At 46.2% G+C, this 14,611-nt stretch overlaps 1 protein-coding gene across 1 annotated transcript in view; it reads right to left on the bottom strand.

The window, feature by feature from the left end:
* Positions 1-9,631: 9,631 nt before the first annotated feature.
* The window catches only part of LIN28A (lin-28 homolog A), a 37,022-nt gene continuing 32,042 nt past the window's right edge, over positions 9,632-14,611 (bottom strand). The window contains exons 3-4 of the mRNA XM_044435128.1: positions 12,136-12,320; positions 9,632-9,845 (exon numbers count right to left, since the gene is read on the bottom strand). Of these exons, the coding sequence (XP_044291063.1) occupies positions 9,632-9,845; positions 12,136-12,320 (399 nt within the window). The remainder of the gene's footprint in view (positions 9,846-12,135; positions 12,321-14,611) is intronic.

Genomic DNA, 14,611 nt, shown 5'->3' with positions numbered 1-14,611 from the left:
AAATAGTTTTATTTTCCTGCTCTACTCAGCTGTAGATGCACCATGGTAAAAGATACAGATCTACCATTAATTAAGATCAAGGAAGGAGCCTTATTTCAAAGCCATCTTGTCATCGTACCAGCCTTGCCCAACCCGCTGCACTGCAGATGCTGGGGACTTTACTCAACAACTCAGCCTCAGCCAGTGATCAGGAATTCCAAGAGCTATAGTCTGAAACATCTGGAAGGTACCACTTCCTTCCTTGGCTTGGAGATGCTGGAACTGAGCCTGAGAGTTCTTGCATGCACAGCATGTCCTCCGCCAATGAGCAATAGTCTTTCCCTTAAATCTGAAGTTCTGTTCTCAGTGTTCTTAATAAAGGGTTGATTAAAATCAGCAACATAGAAATTCTTGTATATCGAGGCAGACTGTTGGTCCAGCAGCCGCAGCCCTTTTGAAACTGGTTGGGGTTTTGGGCAGAGTGCCTTTCCCCATCTTGCCTGGAGACAGAGAGGACTGAACTGGGGACCTTCGGCATGTGATGTCTGTGCTCTGCCTCTTTGCAAGTGCAAATGGATACAACACCTAACACAAGAATGTGCAAATCTCTCAAACACGCAGGAGTATGCCAATATGCACACTTATAAAACAAACAAAAACAGTCTCTCCCAACCTGGTATGGCTGGACTACAGCACCCATCATCCTAAGTAACTATGTCTTCTGGCCTTACCCCTGGACACTCACCTTTTGAAGACTTCTTGTTTCTGCTGACTCTTTTTGCCCTTGTTGCATCTGTCCTGAGGGCCTGCTGTTCCCACCAGGCTGGAACTGTCTTTGTTTTCTTGCCTCTGCAGCTCTTCCAGACTGACCTCACTTCTTGAGAAAAAGAGGGAGAGGCGCCTCCTGAGGCCCCCTTTCTTGGCCATTGGGGCAACCCTCTGTGGAGCCACGTATGACCCACACGTCTCGAGGGGCCCTTGAGGGAGAGCAACCAGCTGGGACACGTCTTCTCCACACACCCACTTTCTTTCTATAGCCAGAAGCACTCTGTTTTGGCCTTCACTTCCTCAGCCTCAGAAGTCCCACCTGCCTGGGAGGATCTGGGTGTACAGAAGGTGTGACACCTGCTGCTGACAGATCCAGGTGTGCCACGTTAGAAGCCGAGCAGCCCGTCTAAGGTGTAAGCAGAGAAGGACCAGCTTATTCCCAGCTGCTGCCTCAGCCATGAGCAAATGTGGGAGTGTCAGCAATTGCAGTGCATTTACAGCCTAGGGACACGTGTGCACTTAACACAAAGGGAAGCTGGGAAAGGATGCTGGTGGGAAGGTGACCAGCAAGAGATTAAAGGGGGAAGCTGCTGGATTAAATGTAAGGTCCAACAAAGGAAGCTGCATGCCTGAGGACAAAAAGGGTGCCCATTTATACATCACTATATAGAGGACACAGGTATGTACAACATGTATGTGTGTTAATGTATATGTATAGGTGGAAGACTATAATTTAAACAAAAACATGTTGACCAGATTCACACTTAACCACCTCAGACTGGGAATGGATTGTCATTGAAATGTGGGTTGTCCTAATGTATGAACCCTGCATTATGGTTTAAGTATGGGTTGTTAGCCATGAACAACCCCAAGTTCATGTTCTAACAAAAAACTATGGACCGCCTTTACACATAACAACAGAGAGTGCAGGTTAAGTATGGAATGTTGTTGAACTGGAAGTTATATGTGGAAATCCTACACTATGGTTTAATGATGCATTAACCATCAAGAACCCCAAATTACCCAACAATCCACAGATTCTCTATCTGTATTGTTTGAGGTCAAACCCATAACTAAACCATAGTGCAGGGTTCACATATAACCTACAATTCACAACCACCCATACCCAGGGTTGCTGTTTGAATCAGGCCAAGAGTAGGGAACCAGTTTGTTCAGTGCTAACTGTGGACAGGCCCTATGAAACCAGTTGCTGCTCTTTTTTCTTATAGTTCTTGACCTTTTAAAACAGGCCTGCCTGAACTGGACTGCCCTCCAAATATAGGGCACCTTCAAAGAAAGCACCATCCTTGATACACAGGTCATCCTAAATCTGGTCCCTGTCAGAGTAGCTGTACTAGGCCTTGTCCCTGCTAATTAGCAGCAGCAGAGCATGCGGACTGGGCCACAGGAGCACAGAAGACACCGGCCTTTGTAATGGTCATCTGGGGGGCTGCCAGGTACCTGCCCCAGTTCCAGGTGCATGCCCCAGTCCCAGGCCCTCACTGGAACCAATCGCTGCTTGAGGCCTGCCCCCCCGCAATCTTTAAGAAAATGCTGTGCATGTCTGTGTGTAGAAAAATTGAATGGCTGGCATGCTATAGTGAAGCCCTCCCCTCACACAAACACAGAAACTAAATTCGGGTTCAGGGCTTTAGAGCTCAGACCCCCATCTCTACCTTGTAATTAGGTTGCTGGCCAAATTATTTTTCTTTAATCGCTGTAGCCTGGCCTTCTGGGAAGTGAACCTTTTATGACTGGCCATGCACATCACGGCAGCCATTTTAAGAACAGGCCCTACTCCCATGGCAGCCATTTTGTGATAAGCAACACTCAACATTCCAATTGTGCCCCCTGACCACACCCCCAAATATCCTCCAGGACACAGATATTGTTCTGCATGTGCATGCCTGTTCTTGCTCCCTACTGGGGAGCGGTGGGGAGGCAATTCCTCATTCAGTCAGAGGATTGCTAAAACCTAGCATGAGGAACAAAACCTCACCCATTTTCAGACCTTTGTTCAGATCTCCGTTTTCCAATCTGACCTGCAGGTGTGAAAGAGGAACAGGAACCATGACAGTCTGACATCCTATTCTGTTTGTGCCTTGCCTTGTTCTATGCTGGCTGTTGTTATGAGATAAATTTAGAGTTCTGAGTGGAACAGATTTTTTTTTTTTTAAGTCAGTTTCCAGAGCTTTCTGAGAATCAATCTCTTAGGAACTTATATAGAAAGGGTATTTCTGCAATGAGGAAGGAATTGTGATCCCATCTGGAAAAACTGCTACGTGAATGAAGCAGGGCCCATCACCTCCCAAATCAGGCTGCCCCAGCACTGAACTGCCAGGAGATGTTTCTTAATATGTAGCAAAAATCTGCTCTCTGATAGTTCCACCCATTTGTTCCAGCCCTGGAGCAATTGAGAATCACAATCATCCATTGTCCTTGGAGCCACTAAGACTCCTATCTTGGTCTATCTCATACAAACTCAAAGCAGGCACTGCTTTGACAAATTCTCCCCAAATCCATTGTCTAGTAGTGTGGATACATGTGCAACGAGGCTTCATAAGTTGCTAAAAAGGGAGTGCTCACAACATGCTGAAAGGTGGCCCATGATTTGTTTTAAACTTACAAACGCTACAGGGGTGAATTATTTTGGATACATTAATCCAGGGGCTTTAGAAATAGTATTGAACCCGCTCCATCTGGAGCAGCTGCTGCAGCTAGCCTAAAGGGGACATGGGCACGCCTTTTGTACACTTCCAAAAATCTTCAGCCGGAGGTACCGGAGCCTCCTTTTGCTTCATGCTAGAGCTGGCCTTAAATTAACCTGTTCTCACCCAAGATCTTCCACCTGAGGTCACTCTCCCACCTCAGTTCACTACATAGGAGGGCCACCCCTGCAGCCTGCCATTCTCTCAGAAGATTCAGCAACCAGTGCTAAGCAGAGCAATCACTTGATTTCAAATCCAATGCTCCATCTGGTAGCCCAGAGAATTTGCCTTGGCACCAAGGACGATTTGGCTGTAAGGAAGAGATGCACAAGAAGCCATTCTCCATAATCTTTATTTGTTTCCATCATTCCCCCTGCCCCATAAATGGTACAAAAATGGTGATAGGGGAGAAAGGAAATGCAGCAATGGGGATTTTGGACATCACTGCAAGACACATTCAGCAGGACAGCTGCTTCCCTGGACAAAGTCCTGCAGCCTAGACATGAGCATCCCCACCCAAAAAACCCCACATGGTCAGCCTCTTCTTCCCACCCTCTTCCTCCCCACCTCCCACTGTCCCACCCATCAGCTTCATAAAAATTCAAGAGTTTTGATACAAAAAGGCTTTGGTTGCTAGCAGTAAACATGGAGTTACATTCGTTTTGTCTCCTAGTACACAATCATGTAGCCACACAAGAAATTTGTTGCCCCCCTCCCACCCCCCAATACATTCATTGCTCCCTATTCCACAATGACCCTGAGTGCGGACAATGGCATAGGCCCGCCTGCATTCGCACTGTTTGTCCCCTAATGCATAGTGTCCATCACTGTCTAACTGACAAAGCGATTGCCTGTTCCAGGGTGCAATTTATTTGTAAGACTGAGCTGAGGAAGTTCTAGGAGCCACCTTTTCAAAGCTTCCTCGCTGTCAGAGCAATACAACAGTGGAAACAGTTGCCTAGAGAGGTGGTGGGCTCTCCCACACTAGAGACATTCAAGAAGGAACTGGACAGCCATCTGAGTGGGATGGTGTGACTCAGTGTCCTGCAACAGCAGAGGGTTGGACTCAATGGCCTTCATGGCCCCTTCCAACTCTATTATTCTATGATTCTAAGTTGACACACTGAGGGATATGGACCGAATATCCCCAACACAGGCCCGCTAGCTGGACTTTATGAGAGCTGCATTCTTCACCCCTCTGCCAAGCAGCAGGCTAGGGAAGGTTGGAAGAGGGCCAAGGGTACAATTTTCCTATTCAGCCAACATGGCTTACAGATATATCACTGTTATTTCAGAATCCAGTGGTCCCAGTTGTAGGAAGAGATGGGAAGCAGGCACCTGAACCAGCTCTTCTATGGCAGTGTTGCTAAGTGGTAAGGTACAAAGAGGGTATTCCCACCTGCTCTCTACCCCCCATATTCTGGTGCAAATGCCCATTGCATGCTTTGGCTATTTTTCTTTTAAGTTTGTAAACAATCATCAGAGGAAGTTGGAAAGAAACCTGAAAGATTTACAAATGCTACACTTTACACATCCTAACATCTAGAAGGGAGGCGGGGGAAACAATGCTGCTTGGCTATTATTCTATTTATTTAAAGTTCAGTACAAAACTAGAAGGGGAAGCATTTTCACACTTTGGACACACCCTGGGGAAGGGAAGCTTTCCTTTCACAATCAACCTAGAGCAGGCAGTATCTATTGTATTGGGCCCCATTGGTATGGGGACATCCTGAGGTAGGTATGGTAAAGATCCCCACAACAATGTCTGATCTAAATTTCCACCACCTGCTGCAAGTTCAAGAAATGGACAGCACTCCCCACTACAGGCAAAGGTTACCTGTTGCTGGTGCTCTCTCAAATTCCACAGCTTTGGGCTCCATAGCTTCCAGTCCTTTTAGATCTTGGCAGGAAGCAAATATTTTCTTTCATTAGCAACATATTTGCAGTCAATTCAACAAGGTGGGATGGACAACTTAGTACCTCCAGATGTTTTAGACTACAACCCCCATCTGCCCCTGCCAGGATAGCCAAAGGCAAAGAACTAGAGGTAGTATTATCCAAAGTATTTGGAAGGTACCAGGTTGCATAAGACATCTTTCAGTGATTTAAAAACAAATATGCAGACACAAACTATTTGGCAATCAGTCCATTTAGAAATGGACATACAGCTAATTATTCGATGCACTGGACTCTTTGGAAGGAAAATATACTCTGAGGCAGATAGATGATGCTGTGAAGATTAATCAAGAATCTATGTTTCTCTTTGATTTTTATATAATTTCCAGTATCTGTCACTAGTTCATAGCTCAACAGATGGAGAAAGCTTGACCTCTGATCCCAAGATAGGGGAGATCTGACTCCACTTCACCCTACAAAATACCTTGGTTTTTCCCACATCTTGATATGGCTGATATCTCAACTACTATGGAGGACTTAAAAGTGGTATCTGTGCCCGGGGATATTGCTTGCCATCACTGGCCAAGTTGCAGGCCCTGCACCAGCTTTCCCCAGTCTGGTGCCCTACATATGTGTCAGACTACAACTCCCACCAGCCCCAGTCATTACAGCCAATCCTCAGGGAATATGGGGGTTCCTAGTTCAAAGCCTCTGCAGGGCACCCAGGTGAAGAAGCTGGCCTTCCACTGAGCAAAGTAACCCTTAAGCTAGTCACTCCTAACTTGATGTCCTCTAGACATATTGGACTACAATTCCCACCATTCCTAGCCAACATTACTAGGGATGGCAGAAGCACATTTGGTGGGCATGAGGTTGTGGGGGACTGCTCAGAAGCTGTTGTGAGGAAGAGAAATCCTGCAGTTGTGATGGGACTTCCTGTTCATGACATTGGGTACCTTTCTGCCCGCAAAGTGTGTCTCTTTGCAACAGGCATCTGGTCCTTTCCATTCTGGTCCTGTCCTTTCCAGCAATGGTATACTTTCCCTCATTGGCTCTGCAAAGCTGTCTCAGCTCTTCCAGGCTCTCAGCACCTGAAGGCTAAATGGAATTCTGTTAACAAATTGCTCGCAGTATAAACATGAGGGGCACAATATTGGCTTAGCTTCCCACAGTAACTTGTAGAAAAGCTGGAATGCATCAAATGGGACTGGGCTACAAGGTCAAGAACACATTGGACCATAATCACTGATTCCCAAGGGGCTCTATTCAGCAGCCATGTGGTACTTTAAAGAACAATTATTTTATTTTGGCATAAGTTTATCCGGAGGGTCCATGAAAGCTTATGCCACAATACATTTTGTTCAGATGATATGTTTCTATCAGAAATCCTGGCTAACATAGGCATAGCTGACACAGAAGGACAAGAGAGAAGAAACACGGGTAAAGATGAAATACCAGCTGAAGGCATTCAAATTATATTCTAGCCCTTACACTAAATTCATGTGGGACACAATCCAGAGAGGATCTTCCATGCCAGCCTTCACTGAGCAAGTTTTGCAAGAGCACAGCAGATATGGTTCTGTGCAGTTTATGCCACAGAACTTCCTGATGGATTTTAGGCTAGATCTGTCTGTCTCCCACTCTACTCACCCAACAACAGCACCCAATTTTGCCACCTCATCTGACCACAGAGAAAGCTATCTGACTCTTACCTGCCATGACAAAAGAAGAAAGGTGTGTGATTCTGATGAAGAGGCTACCAGGTGAGAAAAAGCTGAGAATTTTGAGGATGGGTGGGTTTCTGGAAAGAGAGATGAAGTGTGGCATTGCCCAGACATGGGAACACTGGTGAAGACAAGCTGGGTAGCTAATGGCTGTACTTATTGGCTGCTGAAATAGGGTTGCTGAACCTCGGGCCAGCACACCAAATTCAGAACACCTGGGGCTAGATGGCCGCCCTCCCTCTTTATCCCAGCCAATGGTCTAGCGGTTTCTGTTTTTGGTGCTGTTCCATTTTGCATCCCCCCCCCCAACTTGCCTAAAGTTGAATTCAGCTCCTCAGACTCAATGAAGTTCAGCAGCCCTAAACTAAGTCAGCTGTGGGCAAAATTCAGAAGGAAACCCTCGACTGTCTGGAGACAAGGGTGACACTGCAGAGGCAAGTTTCTAACCAGATTATGCCCCAAATCTTTTCATCTCTGCGTGAATCCAACAAGAGGGGAAAGAAGAAATGTGTTCAAAAACAGTGACCCCAAACATTGTTCTATCCACACTTAGAAACAGCAAGGTAGAGCAAAAACACAGTCTTGTTGCTTTTGATTCTTTGTGCTGTGAAACTGAACAACTCTGAAAATGGTAAAAAGTCACACAGTTCCATTCTGTTCAGCCCCAGCGACTGCTGAGGTTCTATCCCTGAGATGTGCAAGAATACCTGAGAATACATTGCAGTAATCATGTCCTCTTTTTTTCTTCTTTTTCTTCCTTTTTTTCCTCTTAAAGATTACAATATACAAAAATACAAAACAGAATATTTATACTTAAAAAACCCCAACAACAATGACCAATGAACATTTATCCAAAAGAAAAGAAAAACAAACCCAAAGATACGTCATACACGCACGTCGTAGTGCAGGTTCACATCGCGGCTTCAGAGCAGAGGGGAAGGCCTACTCCCCCTTCCCATGGCTTGCATGGCAAGTCCAGCTGTCTGCGGGGACAAAATAAATTAAAAGGCAGAAGTAGGAAAACCTGGCAGGGCAAAGGAGCAGCAGCTTTCCCCTGATCGTGGCTTTTGGAAGAAAAACTGGGAAGATTCAAATTCAGAGCCTTTGTGCTTAAACTGAGTATTTGGATCAGGTGCTGGATTCTCCATGAGGCTTCTGGGAGTGCCAAAGTCTCAACAATAAGCCAAATTCATGGGTGGAGGAGGGCAACCACACAAAGGTGTATGTATAAAGGAACACTGCTACACCGAAGAAAGGCAATACCAGATCTAGGCTTTAGGCTTACTGAAACATTGGCCAGGAGGAAAACTTTTTTTGTTTTGGTTTAAAAAAACTGCATTTATGCAGCACACAAAATAATCAACATTTCTGCATATGGCTACAGCCCAAAGCTTTCCACACAGACAATCCAAATCTTAGTGTGAAGAGACAGGGCAAGTTTTAGCCCCTAATGTCTAACTATGGCAATCGTACCCAAGTGGAAACACATAGATGCCACAATATTGTTTACTTTCTGTGGTCCCCAAAGTCTTGAAAGGCTTCTGAATAATCATCTCTATTCCTTATGCCTTGAAGTCTCTGGAAGTGAGGTAGCATTCCTTCTGGTCTTTTTAGAGACCAAAATGTTGAGTGTGTGTGCTTCATAGCCGCTTTCCCCAATCAGATGCCCTCTAGATATACTGACTACAGTTCCCCATCAACCCAGTATTTAATGGCCAGGGATGGTGGGAGTTGTAGTACAATGCATGTGACAGGTGCCAGGTTAAGGAAAGTTACTGGTGCCACTGCTTTCTCCTCCATATTTTCTTTGAAATACAGTCACAAACAGAGCTGGAGGACCAGGAAAAATGATCTAACTCAGCTGCCTGATCCATATGCACAAATATTGTCCGTACATTGTGGTTCACATGTAGAGAGAAACCAAAGGGCCTTTCTTCATAGCAGCCATTTTGAATTTTCAAGCTACAGTGAAGAGTACCATAGTGTGCTATTACACTTGAACCTGGTAGGTGTGGGTTGGGGTGGGCTGACAAACCAGTCAGAACCCATGGAGTATTTTAGGGCCTGTGGATGGCTTGTCAGCCATCCCAAGAACCCACTGCTGGGCTTGCACAAGATAAGCTACAGTGTGTCCTCACCATGTCCCAAATAATCAAGATGGCAGCTGCCACCTATAAGGAAATTTAGCCATGTGGCTGCTCATTACATGTAAACCAGGCCACTGAGATCCAAATATTTCAACTTCTTTTTTAAAAAAGATGTCTTTAGGTTGTTGCCAAATACAAAGATGAACTTCCTGCACCTCCATATCTTAGGAAGGGACAAGATCTGTAGACCTCATCCCAAGCTGAAACAAGGGTGGGGGGGGCATCCACATCCACCCCCCCTTGATAATTCCCTCTCCTGAGCTCTTACAAGTTTTATCAGCTGCTGCCTCCTGCCCAGTGCCTGCCCTTCCAAAGCTGGAGGACAAAGCTGTTTGCTGCTCCCCGTTTTGCTGACTTGATGCCCTGAAGCCTGCCAATCCAGTTGATCCCCCTCTTGATTACCCCAACATTATTCCCTGGTTTCAGGAAGAAGGGGTGAGCTGTGCATTTCCTCCTCCTCCCGGAAGTAGGCGGGTTTTCCCTGAGAACTGGGCGACTGCTGTGTTTTGACGGGGCAGTTGGCCACCATGTGGGCAATGCTTTGGCAGAAGTGGCATTTCTTGGGCTGTGGAGGGAGCTTGCATTCTTTGGCGTGATGATCTAGGCCACCGCAGTTGTAGCATCTGGGAAAGAGAAAAAGCAGAGAAGAGAACAGGGAGCTGGTTAAGATACCTTGCTATTGGCTTCCGGAAGCCTCTGTGGAATCTTTTCAAAGGGAAAAAAAACTACCACAATCAAACCACAACAGACAGTACTAATTCAATGAATCGGGTGGACTGAATTACTTTCAGCCAGTAGGATGAATTCAGTTGCAAAGAAGCTGCTGGGAACCTGCCTTCCAGCAAAGCTGAAGGCAAATCAGATCAGAGCCAAATTATCAAAAATACCAATGCACTGCCAGTAACTAAGAAGATCATCAACGCTTTAGAATGGAAAAAGATCCCTGCAAAAGCTGGGAACACACCAAGTGGTTGAGGGACTTGGCTGGGGCCAGAGGAATACATGTATCCTACTGGAGAAGCATGGCTAGGCTGACCACGGACTTCAACCATATCCTATAGACTGCAGGAAGGAAACTTTTTGCCTTCGTGGACCAGATTGGCCCCTGACTGATGCTGCCTCTGTTCTTCTGCACAGGGAAGGTGATGGAAGAGCAAGGCAACTGGATTGCTCTCCATCCTTCTCTTTTTTTCTGAGGGAGCAGAGCTCTGGGGAGAGGCCCTGGTGGGCAAGCCTGGTCCATTAGTTCGAAGTTCCCCACCCTCACCCTAGTGCCTCAGCTAGCTTAGCTTGAGTGCTGGTTTCTGCCCAAAGTCCTCTTAAAACACACATGTGGTTCCATGTATAAAATGCTGCTACATACTAATCAGGAGCCTGCTGTACCATTCCTGCATGAGAAACACCCCCCTTTCCTGCAAGCTCTCTAGTCCCTATATCTGAGACTATTTCACTTTCCATTTTCTCTCACTTCTAATAATAATAAAAAATTCCAAGTCTTGAACTCAAAACTGAAGCAGAATGCATGTCATCTTGGATGTGGCTACATCATGTTTCGCCAAGCAGGAGCATAGGCACATCTGTGTTTATTGTGTGTGAAGAGTGCATACAAACCCCCACTAGGGGGCACTCCTGCTCTGCCATCACACTGCTACCAACCAGATCCAGCTGACTGCATCCTGCAGGAATGCAAGATATATATGGGCATATATATATGAGGACTTAAGGCAGATAAGATGAGGACTTAAGGTAGACAGGGAACTATGGGAATTGTAGTCCACCACATCTGGAGGGCAACAGGCTGGGAGAGGCTGATTTATGACCATTTTGTTCTGCACCATCTGACAGGGACCCACTCCTCAAGAGGAAGGGGCTACAACTCCATGATAAAGTCCAAACTTTGCATGTGCATGTTCTCTCAACCTTACTTTCCTACCACATGCAATAAAAGAACACGAATGAGCAAGTCATGCATTTAAGGTTCTTAGACAGGCACCATCCAGATGTGTCAATACTGAGCTAAACAGACCAGAGGTACATGTATCAGGTGCCCCCCCGATATGCCCTGCTGTGGGAAGACTCCACGAGTGTCCCTTCTTCTTGTTTCTGAGTAGCATGCACCAAGGGGTAAGGAACCAACTCACTGGCCACAGGATGCCATCTTGGAATCACATGCACACAGAACGCAGGCATGGGTCCATACCGTTCAGCTCCAGGGGTTTCTGACCTCTGACCTTTTGCTCTGAAAATTTGTATCTGCCACTCCATTTGTAAAAAGGCACAGGGGAACATTTTATTTAAAGAAACGACCTCCAGCTGCTCCTCATCTGAAGAAAAGCCAGGATGCCAGGCATGGCACAGCAGCCAAGCTAAAACTTGAGTGTGTTTGCATTCAGGACTACAATTCCTGCCAGCCCCTGAAAAACTGCAGGTGGTCAGGGATGATGGGAGATACAGCCCAAAAAAGCTGGAGGGCACTGGGTTGGGAAAAGCTGCAAGGGAGGAAAACTGAGCAAGAAGGCAATCTGTGAGCTAGGTATCATGAGGCTTCCACCACAATTATATCAAGATTCTGTACATGGGCATGCAATCATTTCTATGCATAGTCCCATCCTACAATAAAGAACTGGTAGCTGGGACCATGGCTCAGGGAGGGACCATGGCTCAGAGGCAGAGCGTTAGAAGTCCCAGGCTATGCCTCCCAACATGCTGGCTGGGCATGACAGGAGTTGTAGTCCTGCAGATTGGGAGGGCACCAGGTTGGAGAACAGTGTTCTTGAGCACTGCCCAACAAAGCCAGCATGCAGCAGGTACACAGAACCAGGCCTCCGGCTCAGAGAGCCCCAAGTGTGGTGGCGGGTGGTTTCCCACAAAGCCATTCATATCCTTGAATCCTGGGTCTGGAACAAGCCTTACCTGTCTCCTTTTGATCGGCGTTTCTGGAGGTTCTTTCCCTTCGGTCTCCTCTCGCTGCCGATGCAGAACACACCCCCTGGGCCAGTGACTCGGATGGATTCCAAACCCTTGGAGGATTTTTTGAAGGTGAATTCAACAGCCTCTCCTTCCTTCAGGCTGCGGAAACCTTCCATGTGGAGCTTGCTCTGACGGAGAGGAAAAAGTAGGGAAGGGAAGAGAGCTCGGCTGCAGTAACAGTTAGGACAAATGCCAGCAAGGCCAAACTTTTGTGCAGCATATCTCAATGCACATCCACAGGCAACTGCAGCCTTGCTAGAACACAGAGAGGTTTGGATTGAACTTGGCAGCCCTTTTTGAAATTTGCCTGACTCCCAAAAACAGGACAACCAAACACTTGAATACCATCAAAATGGTACAAGCTTTGCTCAGAGAGGAACACCCATTTCATCAGTGGCAGGACAGAAAACATGTTCCTGAACACAATCTAAAGCTCCATCTATTGAAGCATCCATTATTTTCCAGTACTGGTTCTGTGGAGAATACCAAGGATTCCCAGTGTGATGGTACAACAGCCTCCTCCAACTGGTTGGCCTCCACATGTTCTGAACTTCAGTTCGCATCAGCCCTCGGCTGAGAATGCTGAGTGACAGTACGAATTGCCCTCTTTGGCCAGGACCAAAGATCAGAGATGACAAGCTTTTCAAGACAACAAACGTTTCAATGCTGGCCCATGGGAAGCGTTTGTTCATGGACTTGCACAAGTCAGGTGGAGCCTCTTTGGGCACTGGTGGGCAGGCAAACAGCCACCTTCTCGCAGTCTTTGAAGTCAAGCTCTCCTGGAGGAGGCCAACTTCATGTCTGCACTGTACTATTTTAGACTTCAGCAAAAGAACTTCATTTCCTTCAGTGAGAAAATGCTCTACCATCAGAAGAAGTTCCTTGCATTTAGCATCTCTGAGAGAAGGCAAGGTTAGAACCTGATATTCTGCAGGAAATAGTGATCAAGTAGTGAGTAGCTAAAACAGCAAGGTCATGCAGAAGGGGGAGGTACTAGTAAGCTTGGAAACCCCATGGTTTGTAGACCCTCCACCACAAATCTTTAGGAAGAATGCCTCATCCCACCAACCCACCCAGAATAATCAACCCTAGTGGAGATTGAATATGTTCAATTGCCATTAAATCCGGCCTGTTGGTTGGAGAAAAACAGAGAGACTTGGGGGTGCAATGCTGAATGCAAAACTCTACACTGTAACATTTTGTTGCAGGCCTCATTTGTAGGTTACTCTTTTTGCAGAACCCCTTTTTCTTATGAGACTCACCCCAACCACTGTACCAGCCCAAGTCATTTTTTCCCTGAGGCAGAACACCCAAATCTCCCTCCCTTTCAATCTTCATATATTTGCAATAAGCCCTGGGGAACATGAAATAAAAATCAATGTACTATATCTCTAAATCAAGTAGTTGGAACTAACATACAACATGGAACCTTGGCCCACACCACTGCTGCAAATGTTCTTTGGAGATTAGTGGTGAAAATCCTTTGAATCGCTAGTTAAATTCAAAACTTGGGGCCACAGGGAGCTTTTGGAATGTGCACCACCCCAGTAGTATTAACTACACACAGATTTTCTTTAATATTTTTCCAAGAAAGTCTCTTACTCTTTTCCATGCAGAGCTACAAGTAAACATGTCTGTTTATATGCAAACTTGAGGATAATAAAATCACTCTTTTTAAAAGGCTCTGGGAAAACAAAATCTATGCTCATGGATAACTAAAGGCCTATTCCACCAAAATATATGAAGGATGCAGTCCTCACCTATGAGTCTTTTGCGTCAAACTCAACAGGATTTACTTTGGAGTAAACAATAGGATTATGCTGTAAATATTCTTTTTGTTGTCTCTTACAATGAAAATCAAAATTGTGAAATGTTAAAAATGGGTTATGACCACAGTTTTGATGGATTAAGGATCAGAGTCATCAGATACATGAAATGTTATCCTCAATTGGCAGGGTCCAGGCATACAGAGATGAAAAGAGTGAAAAATGTAAACAGTAGGGTTGATTGCACATGGCATGCAAAAAATGTAGTTGGCAACCATTCAGTTGAAGCCTAAATGTACAAAACAATCACTGTGTCCATTCAGAGGAGTAATTGTTCATGAAAATCCAACTCAGGGCACCATCAAGTGTGGCTTTCCAAAACACCTTCAACTAGAGCAGGGGGTCCCCAAACTGTTTCAACAGGGGACCAGTTGAAAGGTGCTGGCGATGGGCGTGGGCTGCCAAGCCAGTGCGGGCGGGTGGGGGGGGGCATGCGTGCGCACGCAGTGAGGCAGGCACACAGAGAGATTGTTTTTGCCGAGCGAGTCCAAAACGATCTCCACACGAGCAAGCCACATGCGTGTGGCGAGTCCAAAACTTCTATGGGGGGCCAGATAAATGGGCATGGCGGGCTGGATCTGGCCCGTGGGCCA

This window comes from Varanus komodoensis, unplaced genomic scaffold (genome assembly GCF_004798865.1).
Source record: "Varanus komodoensis strain SLA01 unplaced genomic scaffold, ASM479886v1 scaffold29_1, whole genome shotgun sequence".
In the NCBI taxonomy this organism is placed as follows: Eukaryota; Metazoa; Chordata; class Lepidosauria; order Squamata; family Varanidae; genus Varanus; species Varanus komodoensis.
This window is presented reverse-complemented; position numbering and strand designations above follow the sequence as displayed.